This window comes from Cercospora kikuchii, assembly GCF_019650295.1.
Source record: "Cercospora kikuchii DNA, contig_00003, whole genome shotgun sequence".
Classification (NCBI taxonomy): Eukaryota; Fungi; Ascomycota; class Dothideomycetes; order Mycosphaerellales; family Mycosphaerellaceae; genus Cercospora; species Cercospora kikuchii.
This window is the reverse complement of record NW_025408584.1, coordinates 426,737-449,815: the sequence shown is the minus strand read 5'-3', so window position 1 is coordinate 449,815 and position 23,079 is coordinate 426,737. Positions and strand designations below refer to the sequence as shown.

The 23,079-nt window shown below is 52.6% G+C and overlaps 11 protein-coding genes across 12 annotated transcripts; 6 read left to right on the top strand and 5 right to left on the bottom strand.

Annotated features, from left to right (window-relative positions):
- Positions 1-392: 392 nt before the first annotated feature.
- Positions 393-2,382, top strand: CKM354_000456700 (uncharacterized protein; the record flags this gene model as incomplete). Its single annotated transcript, XM_044799807.1, has 2 exons — positions 393-1,017; positions 1,064-2,382. The coding sequence occupies 2 exons, from the start codon at positions 393-395 to the stop codon at positions 2,380-2,382; spliced, it is 1,944 nt and encodes a 647-aa protein (XP_044655742.1).
- Positions 2,383-2,904: 522 nt separating this feature from the next.
- On the bottom strand, positions 2,905-4,455 carry CKM354_000456600 (uncharacterized protein; the record flags this gene model as incomplete). Its single annotated transcript, XM_044799806.1, has 1 exon — positions 2,905-4,455. The coding sequence occupies one exon, from the start codon at positions 4,453-4,455 to the stop codon at positions 2,905-2,907; it is 1,551 nt and encodes a 516-aa protein (XP_044655741.1).
- Positions 4,456-5,695: 1,240 nt separating this feature from the next.
- CKM354_000456500 (uncharacterized protein) lies at positions 5,696-7,268 on the top strand (the record flags this gene model as incomplete). Its single annotated transcript, XM_044799805.1, has 3 exons — positions 5,696-6,451; positions 6,503-6,995; positions 7,051-7,268. 3 exons carry the CDS (start codon positions 5,696-5,698, stop codon positions 7,266-7,268), a joined length of 1,467 nt encoding a protein of 488 aa, XP_044655740.1.
- A 1,074-nt stretch (positions 7,269-8,342) lies between these two features.
- CKM354_000456400 (uncharacterized protein) lies at positions 8,343-11,862 on the top strand (the record flags this gene model as incomplete). The annotated part of the gene is made up of 2 exons (XM_044799804.1): positions 8,343-11,484; positions 11,534-11,862. 2 exons carry the CDS (start codon positions 8,343-8,345, stop codon positions 11,860-11,862), a joined length of 3,471 nt encoding a protein of 1,156 aa, XP_044655739.1.
- A 146-nt stretch (positions 11,863-12,008) lies between these two features.
- On the bottom strand, positions 12,009-13,420 carry CKM354_000456300 (uncharacterized protein; the record flags this gene model as incomplete). Of its 2 annotated transcripts, none has more annotated exons than XM_044799802.1 (5): positions 12,009-12,497; positions 12,551-12,863; positions 12,904-13,140; positions 13,190-13,237; positions 13,293-13,420. In XM_044799802.1, the coding sequence occupies 5 exons, from the start codon at positions 13,418-13,420 to the stop codon at positions 12,009-12,011; spliced, it is 1,215 nt and encodes a 404-aa protein (XP_044655737.1). The 2 variants fall into 2 exon arrangements, with proteins under 2 accessions (XP_044655737.1, XP_044655738.1); XM_044799803.1 differs by having other exon boundaries at positions 12,551-12,857.
- A 986-nt stretch (positions 13,421-14,406) lies between these two features.
- CKM354_000456200 (uncharacterized protein) lies at positions 14,407-16,046 on the top strand (the record flags this gene model as incomplete). Its single annotated transcript, XM_044799801.1, has 3 exons — positions 14,407-14,804; positions 14,863-15,069; positions 15,122-16,046. The coding sequence occupies 3 exons, from the start codon at positions 14,407-14,409 to the stop codon at positions 16,044-16,046; spliced, it is 1,530 nt and encodes a 509-aa protein (XP_044655736.1).
- A 147-nt stretch (positions 16,047-16,193) lies between these two features.
- CKM354_000456100 (uncharacterized protein) lies at positions 16,194-16,777 on the bottom strand (the record flags this gene model as incomplete). Its single annotated transcript, XM_044799800.1, has 2 exons — positions 16,194-16,350; positions 16,401-16,777. The coding sequence occupies 2 exons, from the start codon at positions 16,775-16,777 to the stop codon at positions 16,194-16,196; spliced, it is 534 nt and encodes a 177-aa protein (XP_044655735.1).
- Positions 16,778-17,332: 555 nt separating this feature from the next.
- On the bottom strand, positions 17,333-18,429 carry CKM354_000456000 (uncharacterized protein; the record flags this gene model as incomplete). The annotated part of the gene is made up of 2 exons (XM_044799799.1): positions 17,333-17,904; positions 17,964-18,429. 2 exons carry the CDS (start codon positions 18,427-18,429, stop codon positions 17,333-17,335), a joined length of 1,038 nt encoding a protein of 345 aa, XP_044655734.1.
- A 473-nt stretch (positions 18,430-18,902) lies between these two features.
- Positions 18,903-19,235, top strand: CKM354_000455900 (uncharacterized protein; the record flags this gene model as incomplete). Its single annotated transcript, XM_044799798.1, has 1 exon — positions 18,903-19,235. The coding sequence occupies one exon, from the start codon at positions 18,903-18,905 to the stop codon at positions 19,233-19,235; it is 333 nt and encodes a 110-aa protein (XP_044655733.1).
- A 741-nt stretch (positions 19,236-19,976) lies between these two features.
- Positions 19,977-21,548, top strand: CKM354_000455800 (uncharacterized protein; the record flags this gene model as incomplete). Its single annotated transcript, XM_044799797.1, has 1 exon — positions 19,977-21,548. One exon carries the CDS (start codon positions 19,977-19,979, stop codon positions 21,546-21,548), a length of 1,572 nt encoding a protein of 523 aa, XP_044655732.1.
- Positions 21,549-22,001: 453 nt separating this feature from the next.
- On the bottom strand, positions 22,002-23,069 carry CKM354_000455700 (uncharacterized protein; the record flags this gene model as incomplete). Its single annotated transcript, XM_044799796.1, has 1 exon — positions 22,002-23,069. The coding sequence occupies one exon, from the start codon at positions 23,067-23,069 to the stop codon at positions 22,002-22,004; it is 1,068 nt and encodes a 355-aa protein (XP_044655731.1).
- Positions 23,070-23,079: the final 10 nt, after the last annotated feature.

Genomic DNA, 23,079 nt, shown 5'->3' with positions numbered 1-23,079 from the left:
AGCACAGGAAACGACGGGTCAGGCGGGCGCGCTTTCTCCTCCGCCTGATTTGACCGTTTCTGCCAGCAACGCACGAAAGCCAACGATCACAGACGAGCCATTCACTCGAAACGCGAGCGCGACGCCGAGCTCGCCGGATAGCGGCGTGTAGTTAGGGCTGGGGCAGTTAGGGCTCAGGATTGCGGCCGCCACCGAATTGCAGCCCGCCAGGATGCAGTCCGCAGGTGAGTTCGGGAGTAGTGCTGCATCTGCGCGCGCTGCCCTCCCTCGTTCGGGGAGCCAGGCCCATATCATGGCGATGCGCTGCCCTGGTCGCGCGTCCGTGGAGAGGAGGGGACATTCAGCGCTAACTCCCGCCAGCCTATGCCACGTACCTGCACGCCCCGGGAATCATGTCCGAGAGGGAGAATAGCAGCAGCAGCAGCAGCAACGCGCCCAGAGACCCCAAGCGGCGACGAGTGGACGATGCGGCCGCTGCGGAGGGAGTGGGGCCCAACGGCGGCGCTGCAGACGCCTACCCTCCGTGGCACGATGCATCCCAGAATCGTCACGCAGCCTCGTCATCAGCAGCAGCAGCTCCCGCACCAGCACACCCATTTGCCCCAGCGCACGACGTTTCGGCGTATGCGGCATCGGGAGCCGAGTTCAATCACAGCAACCACCACCCGCCTCCGCCTCCTCCCCAGGGCTTGACTGAGGGCTCGCACTGGCAGCACGCCGATCCAGCGACTTATCCCGAATTGGCGCAATACTCGCATCAACCCTATTTCTACCAGCAACAGACCTCTACCGCTGCCCACGCTGGTCCGTGGCCTGCTACAAGTGACTCGCGGTCCCACGCCGACCTCCCTCCTGCTCCGACAACTACTCTCTCGAGAGGAGACTCGTCGGCCTCAACGACAATGCCGTACTTTCCATCCTCTACTGCCGGAACTGCCGCCTCGATATCCGAAGCCCTCGATGCCTCTACTCTCAATTACTCCGAGGGAGGGAATGCTGCCCACTATCAGGCATATGGTTCGTGAGCTCGTCCATTTTCGTAACATCCTGCTGACTATCACAGGCGCTGCTGGCTCTGGTGCATTGCACAGAGATTCATCATCGTTCTATTTCGACGATGCTGGCATGCATCTGAAGATCCAAAGTCTGCCAATCCTCGACAATCTGGCCACTCAACTCATACATACCATCTCGAAAGCAAGCTATCCGCAAATACAAGACATGATGCGCAGCGACGGTTCCGAAGATGGGCAAGCATACCGGACGCTGAAGAACCTGTTCGATCAAACTCGGAAAGTATACAGTCGCGAGACACCCTTCATCGATGCTATCGCGATACAAATGTTCCAGCCCACGCAACAAGAGATCATTCGCAAAGCCAACATCGCAACCTTCATCTCGAGCATACTAGGAGCACACGATGTCAGCTTCTTCCACTTGAACGAATTCTTCATGGAGACATTTGTGCCACTCGGTCACCGTTTGTTGAAGTGGCAGGGAGCGATATACCTTGAGCTCAAGACCCAAACATTTATATCCGCCCTCATGAATAGTGATGGGGATCCCGAAGAAATGCTCGAGGAACTCTTCCCGCCGGACCTCGACGCCCAGATTTTAACACGACATCCCGATGCACCGAGTTTGTCTCCAAGCGAGCAGGACTTTATCGATCGAAGTCGGGCTCGCAAGAGCTATCTTCTGGCCGAACCAAGAAACGAAGAGAACCTGCGAGAGTTACCCAAGAAATATCAATGGAGCGATTTCGTGCGGGAATTTGCATCGTGCATCACAAAGAACGTCGATGGCATCATGAACGTTCCCGCTCGGTCCCAAGCCACTTCGAACTCCAAAGGCGCAAATGCAGAGATCAATGGCCAAGCTGGGAATGCCGCCAATTCTGCGCTCGCCGCTGTCCAAGGTCTCGCCGTCAACGGCAAAGCTGGTGAAGGTGCTGGAGGAAAGAAAGGAGCCGCAGCTACCTCAACAGTCCGCCAACCCTGGACAAAACCAGAAGAAGACGCTCTACTCTCGGGCCTGGAGCGTGTCAATGGTCCTCACTGGTCACAAATTCTGGCATTATATGGCCGAGGAGGCTCAGTCAGCGAAGTTCTCAAAGACAGAAATCAAGTGCAACTCAAAGATAAAGCTCGAAATCTGAAGCTGTGGTACCTGAAAACTGGTAAAGAAGTTCCACCTGCTTTGAGAGGTGTTACAGGCGAATTGCGGAAACGTGGTGGTGCCAGAGCGAGAGCTGCGTTGGGCATCACCGATGATGATCAAGCTGCTGCTGGCGCTGGTCCTGATGAAGATGTGGAGATGAATGAGGGCGAAGCTGATCCTGGGAAATCTGGTACCGTGAAGAAGAAGAAGGGCAAGAAGTGACAGGGCACATTGTCATGGGCCATCATCAAAAGTCAACCAAAAGAAAAAGGTCCCGACGTACTAGAGTACTGCATTGGCCAGGAACAAAGGGAGAGATACGCGCGTACCGCGGACACTACTGAAGCTCATTCGCCAAGGGAGAAGGTTTCATGCGACGAAGCGTGGAAGACGTCTTCCTGTTGAGCCCTGAGCCCTGAGGGCTTTTTGGAGGGCTACAGAAATGCTTTTGGTCGGATCTGGAATCTGGAGGTGAGGTTGGATGTATCCACTAAAACTCTATTCAAGAGGTAGGGCTTCGATGCCCTAAACTTCCGGTGGGGCTGAAGCATATTGCCTTTCTCCGGGAAGAGGGAAGAAGGGCAGGGATGTTCTTCGTCACGGATACAAGTGACTGACTGGCGTTTGGAGCCTCGAGGTATACCAAATCAATTGTGAGAAGTTAATAGAGATTTGATGTACAATGTAATAAGTAGGAGATACGAGAGCTGATTGCTTGTGTCCGGTCCAGTGTCTCTCTCAGCGTCACTTCCTCGCCGTCGGATTCCAACTCGAATACCGAATCATCTGCCTCGCATGTCCATACAATCCCATCGTAGCCATGAGGACCAAGTACGGCACATAAATAATACAAAACACCACCATATCCCACCAACTCGTAAACTCCGATCGAACCTTTTCCGTGAAATACAAAGTGTAAATCAACGCGATAATAGTCGCGAACAAGAACCATTCCGCCATCGGATATCGGAAAAATAGCAGTGTGACGAATTCGTGGACGTTGGATGGCCAGCCGACGATGATGAAGCTGAGTAAGAGACAAGTATGCATCGTGACGAGATAGTAACTGATTTCTCGAACGGCGAGTAAGGATACGATTCCGTATCGTTCATCGAAACCCCGTTTCTTCCCATCCGGAGGATTCGTCCAAGCCAACGATTTATGTTTCCAACTCGCTTGCGTCCAACCTTGCGCCCATCGGAGTCTCTGTTTCCAGAATGCTTGGAAAGTATTAGGAGCCATTTCAAATGAACAAACATTCATATCATGCACGGCTTTTTTGCCCTTTCCATAAGCTCGTAATGCGGAGTCGATATCTTCCGTTAACATGTCCCCGTGCATTTTATGTTCTCGGAGAAGAGGAGCTTTCCAGTATCCGTTGCTACCGCAAAAGAGTCCGAAACCGAACATGCGGCTTCGGCCGGGATGGGAGATGGCGTAGATTTTGTCGAATTCGATGGCGATCATGCGGGCCCAGAAGGATTCGGAGGTGTTGTAGACTATGCAGCGGCCTTGGACGATGTCGACGGACGAGTCGGAGAGGAAGCGTTCGGCGGCCCAGCGGGGGTTGTGAGGGTGAGGGCAGTGGTCGCTGTCGAAGATTCCGATGATGTCGGCGGTGGAGCGGAGACTGAAGAAGTAGTTTAAGTTGTCGGCTTTGGATTTGCTGCCGGGGACTTTGATGACTTTGAGGTTTTTGTACATTGTGGGGAGTTGGGCGAGTTCGGTTTCGAGGGGTTCGATGGGTTTGGGGGTGTTGTAGACGAGGTTGATGCGGAGTTTTTCTTTGGGGTAGAGGAGTTCTTCGCAGGCGTAGAGGACTTGGTTGCGGATGATTTCCTGTTCGTTAGGGAGATAGGCCACGATGACGATGTCGATTGTGGGAAGATCTTTGACAGTTCCGTTGAGGTCGCTGGGGAAGAGGCCGCTTTCTTCTACTGCGATGGCGGCTTTGCGCGCGTCTCGCACCGGTGTCAGTCCGAGGAATGATTCTACGACGCAGCATGCTGCAATGTAGAAATTCGCTGACATGTAGAAGAAGTAGAAGACCTTGATGGCTGCTTCATTGCAGAAGCAGAAGATGGCTGTTGTGACTATGAAATATGTAGAGACCAAGAAGAAGGGTGTAGTGTCCAGTAGCCAGTCCGAGAATGCCAGCGTTCCTGCTCGGACCTTCTTCGCTACGGTTGTGGTGGCAGCTGAGATGATTGATTTGGCCGATTTTTTCGAGGCTTGCGACTGTGAGCGGGCAGCATCGTGCTGGCTCACCGGTAGGACGTTCTGGAACGAGTGCATCGTTGTTCCTTTTCAAGATCTGCACGCTGTGATGAGATGTGTTGGGACCGGGTGATGAGGGATGCTGCCAGCAGCACCGCGCCAGGCGATTGAGGATGGAGAGATGAGAGATAGGTGAGGTGAGAGTGGATAGCAGTACCTGCATGCATATGCGTCAAAGCAAGATGCTACATCGCCTGGGATATCAATCGTGTCAATAGGATGACGATCCAGTCGCATGGCTCATCGCACGACAGACTCGGCATGTGCAATATTGTCTAGATGCACCGCGATCGTCCATACTGCCAGCCCTCGACTCCGCATCGGCTTCGAGACTCGATACTGAGCTGACACCATCGACACAGCCTGAGCCGAGTAGTGGAGGAAGTGAGGTCAAGCGGATCCTTCCAGTGGGTCTTCAGGCTGCAGAAGGAACGTGGCGGCGCAGGTACACACTTGTTTTGCGATAGTTTGGGCGGTTTGAGACACTTCTGCCATGTTGACGTGACAATGAAGGATGGAGACGGGACGTTGTCAAGAGGAAGCAGCAAGTTCGCGTTGTTTTGGCCTCAGGCTGTACGCCGCTTGGCGCCTGGATCGACTTCAACTCCATCTTCCTGATCACCTACACGCCCACTCCATCAGCATCATCAGAAGGCAGTTCTATCAAGAAGCATCCACGAAGCCTCATTTCACTCCCACAGACTCCTTCGAGCCCCGCTGTGTCATCCTCGCAAGCCGCAGCAGTTCCATATTGTTTCAAATCACACCTGGTAGCTTCAATGAAGCGTACCAATCTTTGCACCCAACCAAGTCCATTTTGTCATCATTATTCTCCGCAGACGTGACATTTGTCTCACCACAACGCGAACTCTGCCAGTGAGCATGGGACAATGCAGACCATGTCGACCACTATCGGACCTCGCACACCCGGGCATAGCCTCAGCGCGTGACAGCGACTTGGCAGAGGTTGGAATTCCGCGAGACATGCTAGACGCACGGATCGATGGCCCACATGCTCGTAAGCAGCGTCCCGCGATCAGTTTGTTGAGTTGCAATGCTCAGCCTGCCGTACGCGAGGATTGCATCTAGAACTCGTGGCGGGCTTCCTCTCGCACAGGACGATCCAGCGACTCCCAGTGGCCACAGGTCGACGGCCCAACTCCTCTGCTGGAGCATCCAAGTCATATGTTGCAGGTGCTGATTGTTGCTTACGCCGATGCCTATGACATTCGACGACACCAGAACAGATCCCTCGAGAATGGCGACAGCAGAAACAACAGCCAATATGGCGCCAAACGATTCGGCCAAATTCGAAGAAAATCTCGACCACAGCACTACAAGCATGGAGAAGTCCTCTGGCAGCAGAAATCGATCTTCTTCGAATTCTTTCAGCGCAGGTGACGACTCTGCTGGAGTTGCAACTCCACATAAATCTGGCGCCGCCAGTATCATCCAGGATGTCTTCGCCGTTGATCGATCCGGGCATCACGTCTATATTACCGGTCTACGCGGAGTACTGGTCATTCAAAGCTTCATATGGACCTACTTCCAGACGTTCATACCAACTCTGGTCTCGAGAGATACGCCTGGCCCGGTCTATCAGGATCTATTGAGAGAAATCCTCAGTGTGCCTTTGTGGAATCAGAGCCTCATATACAACTTCTTCATCATTCTTTCCATGAGGACAATAGCTGTATCGTTTTTGAAGAACCCGACGGGACAGTCATATGCCGCAACTATCATCCGCCGCAATGTGAGAATGGTGATCATCTTGTGCGCCGGGTCTGGAATGGCGACTCTCATCTTCTCTCGCATAGGAGTGGGATACATCGATGAGTTCAAGACGAAGTTGCCAAACGAATCAATCATGACACCGACGACGGTGTACGATGGCGGAGCTGCGTTCAATTCGCTCTTCAACCTCTTCTGGTTGACCTACGATCACTACAAACAGGCAGCCAACATGTTCTGGCCTACTGCAACGCTTTGGGTTCCTTCAATCATCTACTTTCAGGCAAGAAATCCCCGTTCACATCCACAGAGCATCATGGCTAACAAGCTATAGTCGTATACGGTCTACTTCCTCATGGTCATTCTACCATTCTCGCGACCAAAGTGGCACATTTCTGGCCTGGGACTGTTCGCCTTGGGTTCCTTCTGGATGGGTTACTGGGGCTGGTACTCGGTAACGGGACTGATCTTCGCTGACCTGGCAATCAATGCAACGCTGAAGGCAGAGTTGAAAGCAGGCCTGAAAGTGCGCGACGACTGGAGAATACCTTACGCGGCTATTGCTCCAATGCTTTTCGCAATTGGAATCGCTTTCAAGTATGCCTTCATTGTGCGGCCGCAGTACATGGACAAGCTGTTGGTGCTGCATCCATATCTGGACATCTCCACTAGATACTCGCCTAGCACGACCGTCGAGGCTGGGCCATATGCACGACTGGACGACTGGTTCGTCATAACTGGAATTCTGCTCGCACTTGAGCTTTTCGAGAATGCGCAGTACTACCTGTCATTCAAGCCACTGGTCTACCTGGGAGAGAGATCATTTGGTATGTACCGATCCTAAGCGGACATGCTTCGCACTTCACTGATCACGACGCATAGGCATCTTCGTCGCGCAGTGCATATTCTTCTGGACTGGAGGAATCAAGCTCTGGCTAGTCCTCCGCGATGAGAGAGGCCTCTCTACAGCAAGTGCCAATGGTGTGATTTTCCTTGTTGGCTTCCTGGCTGTGTTCGTATTCGCAGAACTCTTCTTCCGATTGATCGATGCACCATCAATCTGGTTGGCCAAGAAGACTTACACATGGCTGGTGAACTGATTTAGAAATTGTCTTTCAAATAGTGAAATTAGGCGATATGGCTGGCGTTGAGGTTCCAGCGGGGTGCACATCAAATCTTTCATCAATATTTCAAGAGTTCACACTCCAGATCAAACTTCCGCCACTGCCCTTGTTGACACTCTTTCTCACCACCAACATGCGTTGTACCTTGCAGCTCCCGCCGCGTCATCGGCCTGCTTCTCCTACTTGGACCTGCATTGGCCTGCTGTGTTCCTGCATTTGTCGCTGCGGGGGCGACAGATGGCTGGCCACATGCTACCTTTCCACGCGTCTTCTCCAGCTGACGACAATCTCCCTCACCCGCGATTTCAATACCGAGAACCTGCTCTATGCATCAGCAAGTTCCTCACACAACACACAGTATCCGTGAAGATCGATCGATATCAGCGACCTGTCATATGCCGCGTTGCCACTCTGGTACCCGCAGATTGAAGACAATACATCACGTCACGCCTGAAACACATCAGCCCGTCAATTGAGTATCGTGAGGCTGTGAAGCAACGACAGGAAGGATAGACTTCAGACAATTCGCTAGCCTATGACCCAGTCAGTATGAGCTCAACCGGGAGATAGGCGGCCTCAATACTGGACGAATTTCTGGTCGGATGATTGCTCCCGGCGCAACTGAGACATACGCCAACGATGTCTCTGACACCACTAGAATTCAAATGCCACGAGCATGAAGCGACGGCTACGGTCTCAGTCCCGCGAGACAAACTGTTCCTGCGCTGGTGTGATGCTCTGGGCTCAGTACTTCGATCGCGCTATGCCGTATGGCTGGCATTGGCGAGGTTAGCCTTCCCCACATCGTTGAAGAATGATACTCGGATCCTGCGTCTGCTCACCGTTTTGCCTATTCCGAGAAGCATCATCATCATCATCATCTAGACAGCTGTGGCTTACTGTCACCTGGTTGCCACGAGTGGATGCTGGGAAACTGCATGGGATCCAGATCCTCGTCTCAGCGTTCTGAAGAAACGTTACTTCTTGCTCATAATCTTTCATTTGTCCCTCTATATCGCCACGTGTGGCGAACGGCCAGCAACAATCAATATGCTGACCACTTTAGCAATTCTTTTCTTCTCACAGGTGGTCAGCAGTAACGCGCAAAATGTCACATCATCGAGCGATTGCTCTTGCGGATTCCGGGACCCCAAAACGCAGGAAGTTTTCACGGAGTCGATCATATTGTACTTCAACGAAACACAGTCTGTCGACCAGCATGTGTTCGAAGTGCGCAGCTTTCGCAACAAAAATCAACGAGGATGGAACACCATATTTCCGCAAGGCGCAAGTCCAGTCAATATTCAGTTTGGCAAGAATGCAACATGGGAATGGCAGGAAAATCTGAACACAACAACACCGAGCATGCAAATGATCCTGGATCCTCCGCTTCGATACGATCATCTGTCAGTCGGAGCTGAGCTCCGTTCAATGCGTCGAGACATCCAATATGGCACTTTCCGCAGCGAGATGCGATCCGCGCAACCGTGGGCTGGAGGCAGCGCAATGTCGATGTACGTCAAGTACAACAGCTCACAGGATGTGGAGCTCGATCTCCTCAGCATGAATAACGCAAGTCTTGCTCGGGTCATGCAGACTGTCAATGGCGAATATCCATCATATGGTCTCGCGGTGAACTATACAGACATCGAAAACGGCACTGCACCTGGCTTCCCTCCGCGATCGCCGTGGGACTTCATGGAGCTGCAATTCGATTGGAACGAGACAGTCGTAGACTTCTGGATCAACGGAAATAATTCTCGACACATCACAAAAGACGACAGAGCTATACCCGAGGCGCCTGGCACTTTCTACTTCAGCCACTGGTCAACTGGCGATCGGAACTATATGCAAGGACCACCACTGAATGGCTCCTATGGCAGTGTGAGATGGATCCGTGCCTTCTTCAACAGTTCTTTGATGACAGGTTCCGACCATAACGCCTATGACAAGAGGTGTAGTACTGCAAGACAATGCTCAATTGACGATATCTCTCTGCGCGGCTCGACAGAGTATTCTCGTGCCGCTACACGTCCATGGAAGGCAACATTGCGACAGCGTGGGCTGCGTGACGCAGCTGGATTCGTTGCCGCCGCTTTCAGCTTCTTCGGTGCTGCAGCCATACTGAATGCACTGATCCGACGCGGGCCTTGGTACAAGCTGAAGAAAGTCGAGATCCCAGGCACGAAGCGACACTCCACGAATGCACTGAGAAGATCTCTGCGAGACTCGCTCGGCCCCCACATGGGTATGGCATTTCCACGACCGCTTTCGACTCAGGCTCCGTATATGACCTTGGGGAGTGCCACCGCATCCGGGTTCGAGACACCAGCGCCAGGCTACACTTCACGGGGCGAGAATCACGCACCGTATCCGTTTCTATATTCTTCCCAAGGCGACTCTGGGTCCGCTACACCGCTTTCTGCGTATGATTCAGGACAGGGAATGCTTACGCCGGCTCGGAGTGTTAGATCTGCGAATGGTCGCTGGATGCCTGGCCACTCTCGAAGCTCCTCTAGTCCACTTCCACGAGCTCAGGACTCGCGTGGAACGCCTGACAGTGTACTGATCCCGCCATCGTCGGAACATCCTGCAGTCTCTCTTTTCGCCGATCCTTTGCGAGAAGATGAGGCTGAAGATGACTTTGACTCGCGTTCGAGGGCGTATTCCGATCTTGTTGGCGCCAGCGACACCCGCAGAAGCTCGATTGGTTCTTCCTCCGGCAGTCCTCGAGAACAAGCCTTTCGTCAGCTTACTGGAGAAGTGAGTCCGTACCACGATGATGACGAGGATCGTGATGAGATTCGCCCGCTCAGCCCAGTCAGAGGCTTCAGCTTTTGGCCTCCGCCCCCTCGCGGCTGGGCTGAAGACGGCCAAATGCCTGGAGACAACAAACGCATGAGCTTCATGGATCTCGATGACGCTATTCCAAAACGTGCGAGTCATAAGAGTCTTCGTAGTATCAGAAGTCACAAAAGTCTCAAGGAGAAGTTCCCCTCGGTTGAAGTGCCAGAGGCGCCGAACGACATTTCCATGGGGAAGATCATGAACGAGAAGACTGGTGTGCCGGATGCTCTCACTGGAGCTGCGACGGCTGAGCCTGTCAAAGAGCAGCTTCCGCAGGCACCAAAGGTCCCGCAGACTCAACAACGTATCGACTATCTGGCCGGCCTCGTCGCTATCTCTTGCATCATGGTTACCGTGCGGCATTTCGCACTGACTTTCTGGCCTTACATCGTTGAAGCTCAAGGCTCTACGATGCACTTCGCAGCTGATAGGATATTGTCGTACATTTTCGGCCCCTACATCCTCACGCCTCTGTGGATTGGACCTTTCTTCGTCACGTCTTGTCGCTTTCTGGCTCAACGCTACCTCAAGACTGGCAAATTCGAGGACATTGCGAACAAGATGTTGCTTCGTGCACCACGAATGTTGATTCCGGTCTTCATCTTCATGACTCTGACCTATTTCCTTCTATCTCTGGGCTTGACCGGTCGACTGGAATGGCTTCCCAGTGTCAGTTACAGCGTCTGGCCATATGTCGTGCCGCAGGGCAACTTTGGAATCTTCCTCAATCAGCTGGTCGAGCTGAGCTACATCATCCCTAACAACCCACCTGAGGTGATCAACAACTACTGCGTCGGTGTCCTGTGGACGATTCCTGTCCAGCTTCAATTCTCATTCGTGGTCCTCCTGGCAACAGTCCTGATCAAAGACATCAAGAAGCCTTGGAAGCGAATGTCTTTCTACATTTTCAGCATAGCCATGGGCTGGTATGGATCAAGCTGGTCTGCATGCCACTGGCTCGGCCTGATGCTCGCTGATGTGGACATAACTTACGACTGGAGACGCAAGATCCAAGCTCGGGCCTGGCTCCTGTACCCGACTTTGATATTCGCGACCATCCTCACTCTCGCCACACCGCTGGTACTTTTGTTCAACTCTGCTTTCTACTATTTCTCTTTTATGTCATGGGACAATGCGATACACCCGGAAACTACCACTGGCAGGCCCGTGTACCAGACAATACCATCGATCTGGTATGCATATCCGGAATACTTCGCGCCGACGTTTGCGCATCTTTCCTTTAGTCTGGGATTACAGCTTATTGTTGAGCTCTCTGTGTGGGTTCAGAAGGCTTTGAGTATCAAGCTGGTGACTTTCTTCCACCCACATATTATGACATTGTATCGTAAGTGAATTGTTATTCCTGGGCATGGTACTGTTCTGACTTTCAACAGTGTTGCACGGCTTCATCTTCTGGAGTCTTGGCGCATATGTCGCTGTGTCCATGAGCGATCTGGGTCTACCTTACTGGGCGATCTTGTTGATCACAGCAGCAGTGTGCTATGCTTGTCTACTGCTTGTGACAATCGTAATCACGCCGTTGATCGAATTTGCAACGAAAGGAGCAACGAAGAACATCTGGCGCTGGGCCACTGAAGAACCAGTCCCACACAGAAAGACGACTGCGCCTTTCAACAAGGAACTCATCATGGGTAGAGCACCTGCGGAAGGTGAACCGGACGTCATCCAAGCTAGACGACCGTCGGCCAGATCGATAGCATGAACAGACCTGCCCTTGAGCGAAGAACAAGACATTTAGCGTGATTTTTGCTCGAAGCGTCGTCTTGCACATAAGCCGTACATCTGTGGCAGCATTGTAGAAATAGCACATCGCAACAATACCTTGACCCAGCAATTGACTCTGTCTCATCAATACCCATCCTTCCCCTCAACAACCCCATACGCACCACCACCCTTCCCAAACATCTCCCCCAACCCATCCGCAATATCCCCGGGTCTCTCCCACCCAGCGAAATGTCCTCCCTTCTCATACAACTTCTGAAAAACAATCGGCCCCATCCCACTCCTCCAACTCTGCGGCATATTCGCAATCTCGACCGGAAAATCCGCAATTCCCAACGGAACATTAATATAACTCTGCACGACCGGCAAAGGAACTTCTTTCATATCATGCGTAGCTTCGTAGTACAAGAACGAAGCAGCGTCGGGACCCGCACGAGAAAACACGTAAATGGAAAGCCAGAGACAGACTTCGTCTTCGGTCCAGGGATAGTCGTCTGTCCAGTCGACGAGTTTGTCCCAGATCCAAGCTAGCAGTGCGACGGGGGAGTCGCGGAAGGCGTAGTTGATTGTTAGGGGGCGGGTGGATTGCATTGCTACGTAGCCGCGGCCGTCGCCCTGGATTGAGCGTAAGCAGAAGTGGAAAGAATTTGTCCTAATGCTCGACTTACCATTCCAAAAGGATTCCACTTCTCAGCTTGTGCCATTTGTTTCTTCTCGCGTTCGCTGAGTTCTGGTTGGGTTTTGGTGCCATTGGTAAATTCTTCAGGCTGGCCGGCCCAGGCCCAATTGATATGGTGGGCTTTGACGTGCTGAGGGTAGAGATGAGCCATGGCTCGAGTGACGAGGAAGCCCCAGTCGCCTCCCTGGGTGACGTATTGGTCGTAGCCCAGCGCGAGCATGACTTTGTTCATGGCTTCGGCTGTGCATCTGACATTGAAGCCTGGCTTGAGGGCGGGGCCGGAGAAGCCATAATTTCTGGCGCTGTAAGCAAGCGTTTTGATCGGGAACTTGGCCGACTTACGGCAAGCTGGGCGCGACTACGTGAAAGGCTGGCTTTCCATTTCCACCCTTGAGCATTGGGAGCATTTTGGTCACTTCGAGGAAAGATCCAGGCCAGCCATGAACGAAGAGCAACGGGATAGCTCCGGGGACATCGCTCTTCTGATGCACGAAGTGCACATCGACAGGTCCGTGTCCATCGACGTCGACTTGCACCTCGTAGTTCGGCAATTCATTCAGCTTCTTCTCGTGTGCTCGCCTGTGAGTTTTAGCATCCAATGCGGCTGGGCCTTGATGCTATTACATACCAATCAAACTTGTTGCGCCAGTGCTCTGCAATACGCTTCACATCTTTGCTGTTCCAGATCAGCAAGCAGAATGACAATTAGCATTTCATGTTGTTCCACTAACACCTCAGAGCCATAAGTAAACCCGCCACCCTCGATCCCCTCTGGATACTCAGCATCGTCAAGCTTGCGCAGCAGCCGATCGATTTTGGCTTGCGGAACATTGATCGTGTACTCCTTGACCTGTGCCATTGTGTTCTAAGCTTTGTTCGAAAAGATGTTGTTGATCGAAGAGAGCTTCGTGGGATGTTTCTGCACTTCCATGCACTTGGAGATCATGAGGTATTGCCGAGGGCTCTCATGCGGGCATAGCTAGAGTGAGCTAGTAGATGCTCTCCTCCCAAGGTACGATCGCACAGAGCTTCCCGATAGCCTATATAGGCTATGTAGGTAATTCGATGTCACTCGCCCCGCGGTGAGGCCTACAATAGTATACTAGTAGACATCTCGAGAAGCATTTGTAAAGCCGCAAAGGGAATCCTGAAAATCATGCTCCGTGCCTGGCACTGGGAACATGTTTGCTGTCTGCAGTGCTCCGTTCAACAGTTCGCAAGACTCTTGCAGAAGGTTGCTGTCGTTGGCTTGACAGTGCAATCTTGGGCGCTGCTCCATGACGATCGATGCATCAGATGGTGGGAGCTGCAACATGAGAAAGACTCTGGTATGTGCAAATACTACTGCCATCTTCAATGAACATGCTGTGGATTCTGTACCAAAGACTGGACGGTGAAGAAACGCCAAAGTTTGATCAGAGAAGGAGAGGTGGGGTAGGAGCTACGGCATACGACAGTAACGCTTGGCACAATATTACACCTCCGCTGTCTCCACACGCTAATTAACACCACTCCTGCTCCGATGAGATTACCACGCACTTCATTCGACTCGAAAGACGTCCAGACATCACATACCAGTTGAAGCAAGATACAAGTTCTTTGTCATGACTATTGTTACTCCTCGCCCGGCGCTGGTCGAGGTGCTTTCCAGAATGCCACGCGCAGCCGACCGCCCGGTTTCACAACCCTAGCTTACGAGCACTACTTTAAGATGGCGCTTGTGTCCTGCCGGTGTTCGGCTGTTATGCGGTCGGCGACTGATCTTGCGGTTACCCTCCTGATGGCAGTCAGACATTCGCGATAAGAAATCATTGCTGGAGGAGAACGCTCCATGCTCAAGAAAACATGCCTGGGCTTCGAGCAAGAGCCAATAGCGAGGCGGTACACCGAGAACTTCAGCACGACGCCACTGAGCAAACTCCACTCATTGGCAACTCCTCAACTCAAGATGGACCTTCGACCAGTCCCAGTGACCAGAAAAGCCAAAAGGTCGCCTGGCTTCTGTGTCTCAGTATCTTCTTAGGCGCCAGTGCTGGAGGCTTCTCCATGATGCCACTCACACAGCTCCTGGAGGACGCGGTCTGCCGCGAGCGCGGGCAAAATACCGAGCTGCTTCCCAATCTGGACGACTGCAAGAGCAGCTGGGTGCAGTCCAGAGTCGCTTACCTTCTTGCCATATCTGGAACATGTGATGCTATATGCGGATTTTCTGCCGCACTTCCTTGGGGCATTGTGGCAGATCGGTGAGGCGTCGGCCGTTTGCGAATCATACAAACATGGCACTGATTCATTATTCGACAGAATAGGTAGAAAGCCAGTCGTCGTTCTTGCATTGACAGGCGGCTCGCTCGTACTGGTGTGGTGGATGATCGTGCTCGCCCTCCATCCAGCACTACCACTCTGGACAGGTTGGCTGGGCGCTATGGGGCTGTTCATTGGTGGAGGTACACCAATCATGAATGCGGCATTTTTTGGTATCACCACTGATACCACGACTGAAGACGAAAGGTCAGCATTACGATATAGCAACACATGACAGCTGCTAACATAGTTGCGCCAGGTCTCTCGCGTTCATGCGTATACACGTTGTTGCCATGCTGGGCAACCTCGCATCCCCAGGTCTAGCATCAGTTCTGATCAACTTGGTTGGGCCGTGGCCACTGCTGTTCGTGGCAGTTGCTCTTCTGCTCTCCGCTGGTATCCCCTTCATCTTTATCCCGGAGACATTACGTGCGAATGGCCCAGATCAAACCAAGACTCTGACCTTCTCGGAAACCTTGGCCAACGCCAGACGAAGTCTGTCACTATTGAAGTCCCCATGGCTAGCACTGTTGTTCCTCACATCGCTGCTCTCCCAGCCAATTGCGCCAGCAACAAGCGTCTTCCTTCTGCAGTTCGTGTCAAAGCGATACGATATCCAGGTGAAGAATACTGGGTACGTGCAGACTGTATCCGGTTCCGTTCAAATCTTCATGGTCTTGCTGGGTCTTCCAATTTTGTCCCGGTACATATTGGCTTCTCGGAAGAACGCCAATTCTTGGAAAATCATGCATGCGGAGAACGAGCAAAAACGAGATCTGGTTCTTGCTCGCTTCTCTTTCATCCTCGTAATACTCGGGACACTAGGCCTCGCATTTTCACTCTCGCTTGGAGCCTTCATCTCTGGTCTGGTGGTACTCAGTCTCGGATCTGGTTACAGCAGCTACACAAGGGGTCTCATGAGCTTATATGTGGACAAGGAGCAAACTTCGACACTTTTCAGTCTTGTTGGCATGATAGACGTGTTGGGAGCTATGTACTCCGGCCTTACCTTCGCGAAGCTGTTTTCCGTGGGCATGGATATTGGTGGCGTCTGGCTTGGCTTACCGTTCTTCGTATTGGCCCTCGTCACCACTGTTGCAATGGTACCATTATTTCTGTTACGTTTGCCGGAGTCTAGGAAGAGAGCAAGCTCACATGGTTCGACGGCACAGAACGAAGACTGAGGCACGGCGAAGACTCAATGCTTTTAACTACAAGTTCCAATGATACATCGCAAAGGCACAGAAATAGACTGCGTGGGCATGTACTCGCTTTGCAAGCCCTTGTGCCAATCGAGCTCTCGCAGGACTTCAGCTCCAATTTGGCTCAGATCATGCTGCCGCTTGCGAGATCCAGATTTTGAACGGGCTTGCTTTCTCCGAAATACTGCAGTCTCCATGGGCGTGCTGCGCTGGAAACACCTCTGTCGGATTGATGTCGCATACGAACTGATCGGTCCCGTTGTTAACTCTGCGGAACCCGGAAATACTGGCGATTGTCAGCTTGAGCAAGATCGCAACGCACAGAGTCCTCCTTACCTGACGCCCGGCCCCAGATCCTCCTTGATGCTCAAGGAGAAATTTCCAATCGAGAATTGAGGGAATAGTTGGAAGGAGAAAGCACTGGCTCCATCATATGAGTACCGTTCGGAATCGCATCGAAACCATTCTCCAGTGGGAATATTGACACTGTATGGTTCTGGACGAGTCCAACCGTTGTCACCCCAGCTTTTTTGGCAATACGCTGAGGTCTGCTTTCCGGAGTTGTCAGATGTGATGTCAAACTCGATGAAGTAGAAGTTCGTGCTTCCGCTTCCGATTGGCTGGTGTGTCGTCAATGTAGGGATCGTGAACGGCGAGTATGCTGATGCACTAGTGATATACGCTACGATGAGAACGACGAAGAAGTGCTGCATGGCGGGCAGCGTGCTCGCGAGAGACGGACACAGCTATTCGATCAGAAGTTCGTCCTTCTGGGCATGGCAGCGACTTATGTGCTTCAACTTGCATCTCGCCTACGGATCGTGATCAATGGATTGGAACTTTCTTCAGGCTAGAACTGCCATTGGAGTCGTACTTGACGTGCCATGTGCAGCAGACGGCATAAACGGCATTGAATCCTGGCGGCGCGTCGCACAAGATCGAGCACCCTCTCGGAGGAGAGCGATAGCCATGCCCAATCGCCACCAGACCTCACGTCGTACAAGATCACGAAAACCGCACCGTACCTTGGCACCACTTCATTGCATGCAGATACGAAGCTGTTTTCTTCAGAGTGTGGCAGCTACTGTGGTCCATGTTCAACATCTGCTCAGGCACTGCGGCCATTCCGTTTGGCCATATGCACACTGCAACAACGTATGACTGCATTGCATACATTCTTCTCTCCCGCACTCCGCCAGAAGCAAGGAGGCAATTTTCACACGCGACATACGTCAAACGCACGCACACCCCACACATTCCGATCTTCTTCAGAAAATCGCCGTACCATTCACGTGCGACGACACACCCCTCACCACATTCGCAGGTGCACTCGTGAAGAAAAATGTATACCGCTGATTCTTCTTCGCCAATTCCGCCACTCGTTCAAGATCAATCATTTCTCCCAACGGCATACCCCAGCACGCAAGGATATATGCATGAAGACTCGATGCCTCTGGCGGTGGAGGGAATCGTTCAAAAGCGGGAGCATCGCCTCCCACGGCTGCGAAATAGCAGTCGTGTAACCAATCGCGGACTTTCTCTTCTTGGCTGACTCCAGCCCAGATTTGGTATTTGGATTCGTCGGTTCCGTTGAAGGAGAATTCGCGGAGGCCGATGGAGGTGTTTTGATCTGCGGTTCGGGAGTAGTAGTCTTCTGTGAAGCCGGAGCGGATGAAGAGGATGTCGCCGATTTGGATGTCACCGCCTTGGGATGCGGGTCGAATATCGAGACCTTGGTGTTTGCCGACTGCTACGAGGTTGTCGTAGGTGATGCTGTGGGCTGTGGCGGAGTCGTATTTGATTCCTTGTTCGGTGGCCCAGCTGCGGTAATCGAGGAGGACTGGTGATGCAAAAATCAATGACTGATTCATCGATGAGAGAAGATAGTGCGGGACTCACCTCCCCGTCCAGCAATCCCATGCTGCGACCAATAATGAATACTCGCCTTCTCATTCGGCTCCGGTCCATCAATATCAGCTCCTTTGGTCCAATTATAGAAGTGTCCTGTATCATGGTGTGCAACATGTCGGAAACCATCCCATTGCGTCCCACTTTGCGTGTTCAAAGAATAAACATCATCGTACGCATAATCTTTCCGGAGCGGTTTGATTTCATGTTTGAACTGCTGTCGTCCGAACGCTGGTTGCTCGGGGACGTTCAAAGGTAAGTCTGTTCGGGCCATTTCACCAGTGCGGATTTCCGCTGCTGCGGCTTTGACTCGCGTTGGGGTTAGGAGGTTGAGTCGTCCGAGGAAGTCGTCTTTGCCCCAGAACCAGGCGGCATATTTTGGGGCATTGGGGATGGCGGGGAGTTCTCGAATTGTCGGGAAGGAGTTGGAGTCTGGGTTCCAGGTTTCGGAGGCCATGTTTGTAGAGAATGAAGGGCTTCAGTGTTCGATGTTTTCTGAAGATGATCGAGTTCGAGCCTTCTTCACAGTCACCCAAACGATAACTGGCGATTTCCTAACGTGCCAAAATTATTGAACGCTGTTTTGTGAATGAACGATTAAGTACAGCGCTCGGTGAGCTATTCGTTGCAGGTGATGGTCGTAGATTTTGATAGACGCTGTAAGCGTACTACAGCTTTGAAGCTATCCACTAATTGTCGAGCTCAGCTCTTAGCCGAGGAGGGCACAGCGCCTCATGTGGAGAATGACTCCGCTGAACAGCCACGAAAGCACCAGGCGACCGTGTTGCGTAGCCATTGCTGACTAGTCAACACGAGTGATTTATTCCTTCGCGAATGCAATGGCTCTTCAAGAATAGCAGCAGTATAACTTACCGTTTCGACAACTTTCGTCACAACACATTCCCAGAGAAAAAAAGGCAGAATACTACCATGGCTTCCACGACCAACGATGTCGGAGCATACGTGTACGTCTCCTACCCACGAACAGCAGATATCAAGTTCAACACGGAATACTACATCAACAAGCACTGTGCACTCGTCGACAAGCACTGGAAACAATTCGGCTTGAAATCTTGCACAGTTGTGCAGTTCGCGGAGGACGACCCAAGCGGTATCCATACGCAAGCGATCTTGCTATGGGATAGCGCGGAAGATTTCGACAAGGCAATTGGAGCGAATATTCCGGAGCTGATGCAGGATCTGCCGAACTATTCGAATGTCACGCCTATCTTCTACCATGCCAAGGTTTTGAGGCTGGCTTGAAGGGATGAGAAGTGAAGTGATAGGGCGCTCGAGTGTGAGAATGCCGGAGTGTTTGGCTTGTGGCCTGCTTGCTGGAGTGTTCGATAAAGGTGTTCCTGGCTTGTGCGTCGGTGGTGGAGTTTGCTGTAGCGTAGGACGCGTTCGGGCAGATGCACTGAGGGAACGTGGCACGAAGCAGCGTGCCTCTGCGACAGACCGTGTATTTTGAGAGTCTCAGCATGCTCTGTGTCGCTCAATTGGTCACCTGTACTCAAGTCTTGCGTCTATCGCGTCCGCATGTACGCCCCGGGCCTGCGAAACGTGCTTCTGCTCCAGTCCAGCTGCCAGTTGAGTGAGGAGCAGCACCCGAGTCGCACGTCCCATTGAATCCAGAGCCACCCTTCGAGCGGCATCGCATCGAGGCTATTTTGGTATTGATGATGTTGTGCACGACAATGTGACAGGACAATAGAAGCGTGAGTGATTGTCGGCAGGAGAGAATGGATTGTCGGGCGCCGATCATTTCCCTTTTTGGAACAGCGGAACTCGGTCGCGTCCTCCGCGTTTTGTCAACATGCACCCATCCCCCATATTGCTGGTATTGTCGCTATTGTAGCAGGACAATAGCCAACATGCTCAATCGCAGCCATTCTCTGAGTATATCCACCGCGAATACCAACAACATGTTCAAGTACGTATCTCTCACTTCCTTCTCGCTCGCATTTTCCAGTCAAACCACTTCGCGCATACCGAGCAAGAACCATGCCCAGCAACCTCAATCTTCGCGCCGGCGCGAGAGGAGGCCGTGGCAGAGACGGCAGTGCCGAGAAGAAGAACAAGCGCAGTGACGATGTCGAGGAGGAGGGGTGGAAGATAGCACCGGCGTACGATGAGGAGGCCAAGTTCTTGCCCATCCCGGCTGACGTCGAGGCTGGGTTCAATCGTTCAGTCCTCGCTGTCTCCGCCCCTGCCTCGCAGACAGAGGCACCTGCTGTGGCCGCCGCACCGCCGGCTGCAAAATCCAGCTTTCAGAGCATGCTGGATGCTTCACGCGCCAAGCAGAACCAGGTAACTGACACCACACCCAGCGCACAGCAGAACAACGCGAACAACAACACCACCTCACTCTTCGGCGGCAACACCACCAGCAACGCCAACACACAGCAAAATCAGCCCGCCGCAGCTCCGAGCTTGTTCGGAAACGCCGGCAGCACCAGCACGTTTGGCGCCCCGAAGAACAACACGAGCAGCCTCTTCGGCAACCCGAACAACACTCCCAACGCTACAAACATGTTCGCCAAACCCGCTACCACCCAGCCGCAACAAGCTGGCAGCAGCCTCTTCGGTGCTCAGCCCACCACCAACAATGCCGGCGGCAGTCTCTTCGGCGCACAGCCAGCTGCGAACAACTCTGGAAGCAGCCTCTTCGGCAATACTGCGAGACCGACTCAACAACAAGCGCCGTCACTGCTCGGTGCTACACAGGCATCCAGCATGAACCAGTCGACATCATTTGGCAGGCTGAGCATGGGCCAAGGAGGCGCAGCCCCAGCAGCGCAAGCCGCTTCACAAGTCACCATTGACAATCTCAAAGGCACGACACGATTCGAGGACTGCGCAGACAGCGTGAAGCAAGAGCTGGAGGCACTGGACAAAATGATTCAACAGCAAGAGCAGTTCGCGAAGCAGATCGAGGCTTTCTTGCCCAAGCACGAGGAGAACTTGAACAGTTTGATACCAGATATTAACTTTGTCAAAGACAAGGCCGATGACGTCGAGCAAGCGCTCTCTGCAGACGCATACGCGGTCGATGCACAACGCAAGAATGCCGAGAAGGATCTCAAGGACGGTCAACGATTGCAGCGCATCGTGACAAACCTCGCATTACCACAACCGTACCAGTACCCGAACTTGAGCAACAATGGCATCAGCAGCATGTACGGCTCCCAGCAGCGCTCGCAACAGCAGCAGAACACCAACGAGGGTGACGAGAACTACGACACAGACCTGATTGGCAACTACTTTTTGCCGATGGCTGCCGAGCTGCAGAAGACCATGGATTCGTACGCCAGCAACCTGGCCGAGATTGAGCAGCATATGCGTGTCATCGAAGGCTCGACTGTGCAACAAGCCCAACAACTGGCTCAGCGGAGGTCTGGTATTGGCGGTGCTCAACCTAACGGCGAAGACACAGTCCGCGAGCTGGCCACGACTCTGCGAGGCTTCGAAGAGAGCATTCTCGGCGTTGCTGGCATTGTGGGCGAGTGCAGAGAAGGCGTGACACAGCTTGCACTTGGGCGTTTAGGCTCACAGTTGAACGGCAGTGTACGATGAGAGATTGATAAGAGTATGGGATTAGCATCGAAGCATTGAACATGGAACCGGCGTCAGAAAGGTGCTGCCACGCAGACCACTCTCGACGGACGAACAGTGCACTGGAAGGATTGTTTGGCATGATTGGCATTAGCGAGGAGTTCTCTGTACTGCCTCGAATGGTGGCTAAACACTTGAGCGCGCAGGTGCGCAGAAATGAGAAGCGTGAGTGTTTACCTCCTTGCCTTCGGCTTCGAAGAAGATATCTTGCTGACATCGGTCGCCAGTGCTCTTTCCCCTCCATGTTGGAGCCACATGAAACTTGAACAGTAGAACCCTCAACGCGAAAGACACGAGTGCGACTGCGCAATCCTCGCTTCGCCAAGCGGTAGATTCGCAGTCGTCGGCGACACAGCAAGACGGGCAGTTGTAGATAGCCCGAATGATCATAGCACAGAAAATCCTGAGCTGTCTTCACCCACGATTAATCGTATTCCCACTCCCCTTCGGATTAGCCTCAACATACTCATCCCACTCCCTCGCCTTCATCGTCTCCCGATCCGCCGCCTCATAATCATCCTCATCCACCTCTTTTGTCTGCCGACTCGCCTCTCCTCCACCCTCAATCATCCCGCCTCGCCGTCTCTCCTCCTCCAAGTACTCATCAATACTCATCGTCGGCAAACTATGATCCGGTCGGAAAACTCCTTGCTTCAACTCTTGTCTCGGCAACAATGTGAATGGTCGAAGAGGTTTCCCTTTGGCATCTAATAGAGGTCCTTTCATCCCTGCAGATAAATGTTGTGGACCATCGAGACGGTCGGAGTAGCCTTCTGCGAAACGCCCTCGGTCGCGTGCATCGGAGGAGCTCTGCCCTCGTGGGTCTGGTGGAGGTGTTGGTGGTGCGAGGGACAGAATATGTAATTCCTGCGCGATGGATTCCAATGAGGCGAAAGTTTGATGTGTACAATATGCGATGTTGGCGAGATGGAGTTCTCGACCTTTATCATCGTCTTCTTGGAGAATTCTGGGATTTTGTCGTATATATGCCAATTTCTCTTTCAATGCTTTCTCTTCTTTGAATCGTTTGATTTTTGTTTCCCGACGAGCTGCGGCGTCGGTTGAAGAGGTTGTGGAGAAGTTGTTGGGGGATTCTTGGTATTGTTCGAAGAGAGTGAAGTCGTCTTTTGAGAGGAGGTCGTAGTTGTCGAGGCGTTTGAGGTAGCGTTCGTAGTGTTGTTGAGCTCGGTCGAGGTTTGATTTGCGGTGCTCGCGGGAGTTTAGGCGGAGAATGAGTTCGGAGATGCGGTAATTGAGGAGGAGGTATTGGAGATTGTCTGTTGTGATGTCTTCGAGGGACTCATTGGGGCTGAAGAGGGAGATTTGGTCGGCGATTTTGAGACATTCTTCGTAGAGTTGGATGGTGGTTGTTAGGTTGTCTTGGAAGCTGGCGGCGTTGCTGTCGAAGCTGGATTCGATTGTGTTGCGCTTCTTCTCGGCTTCGTCGTATACGGAGCGGAGACTGCGGTTCTCTTCGGCCATGTTTGTGTGG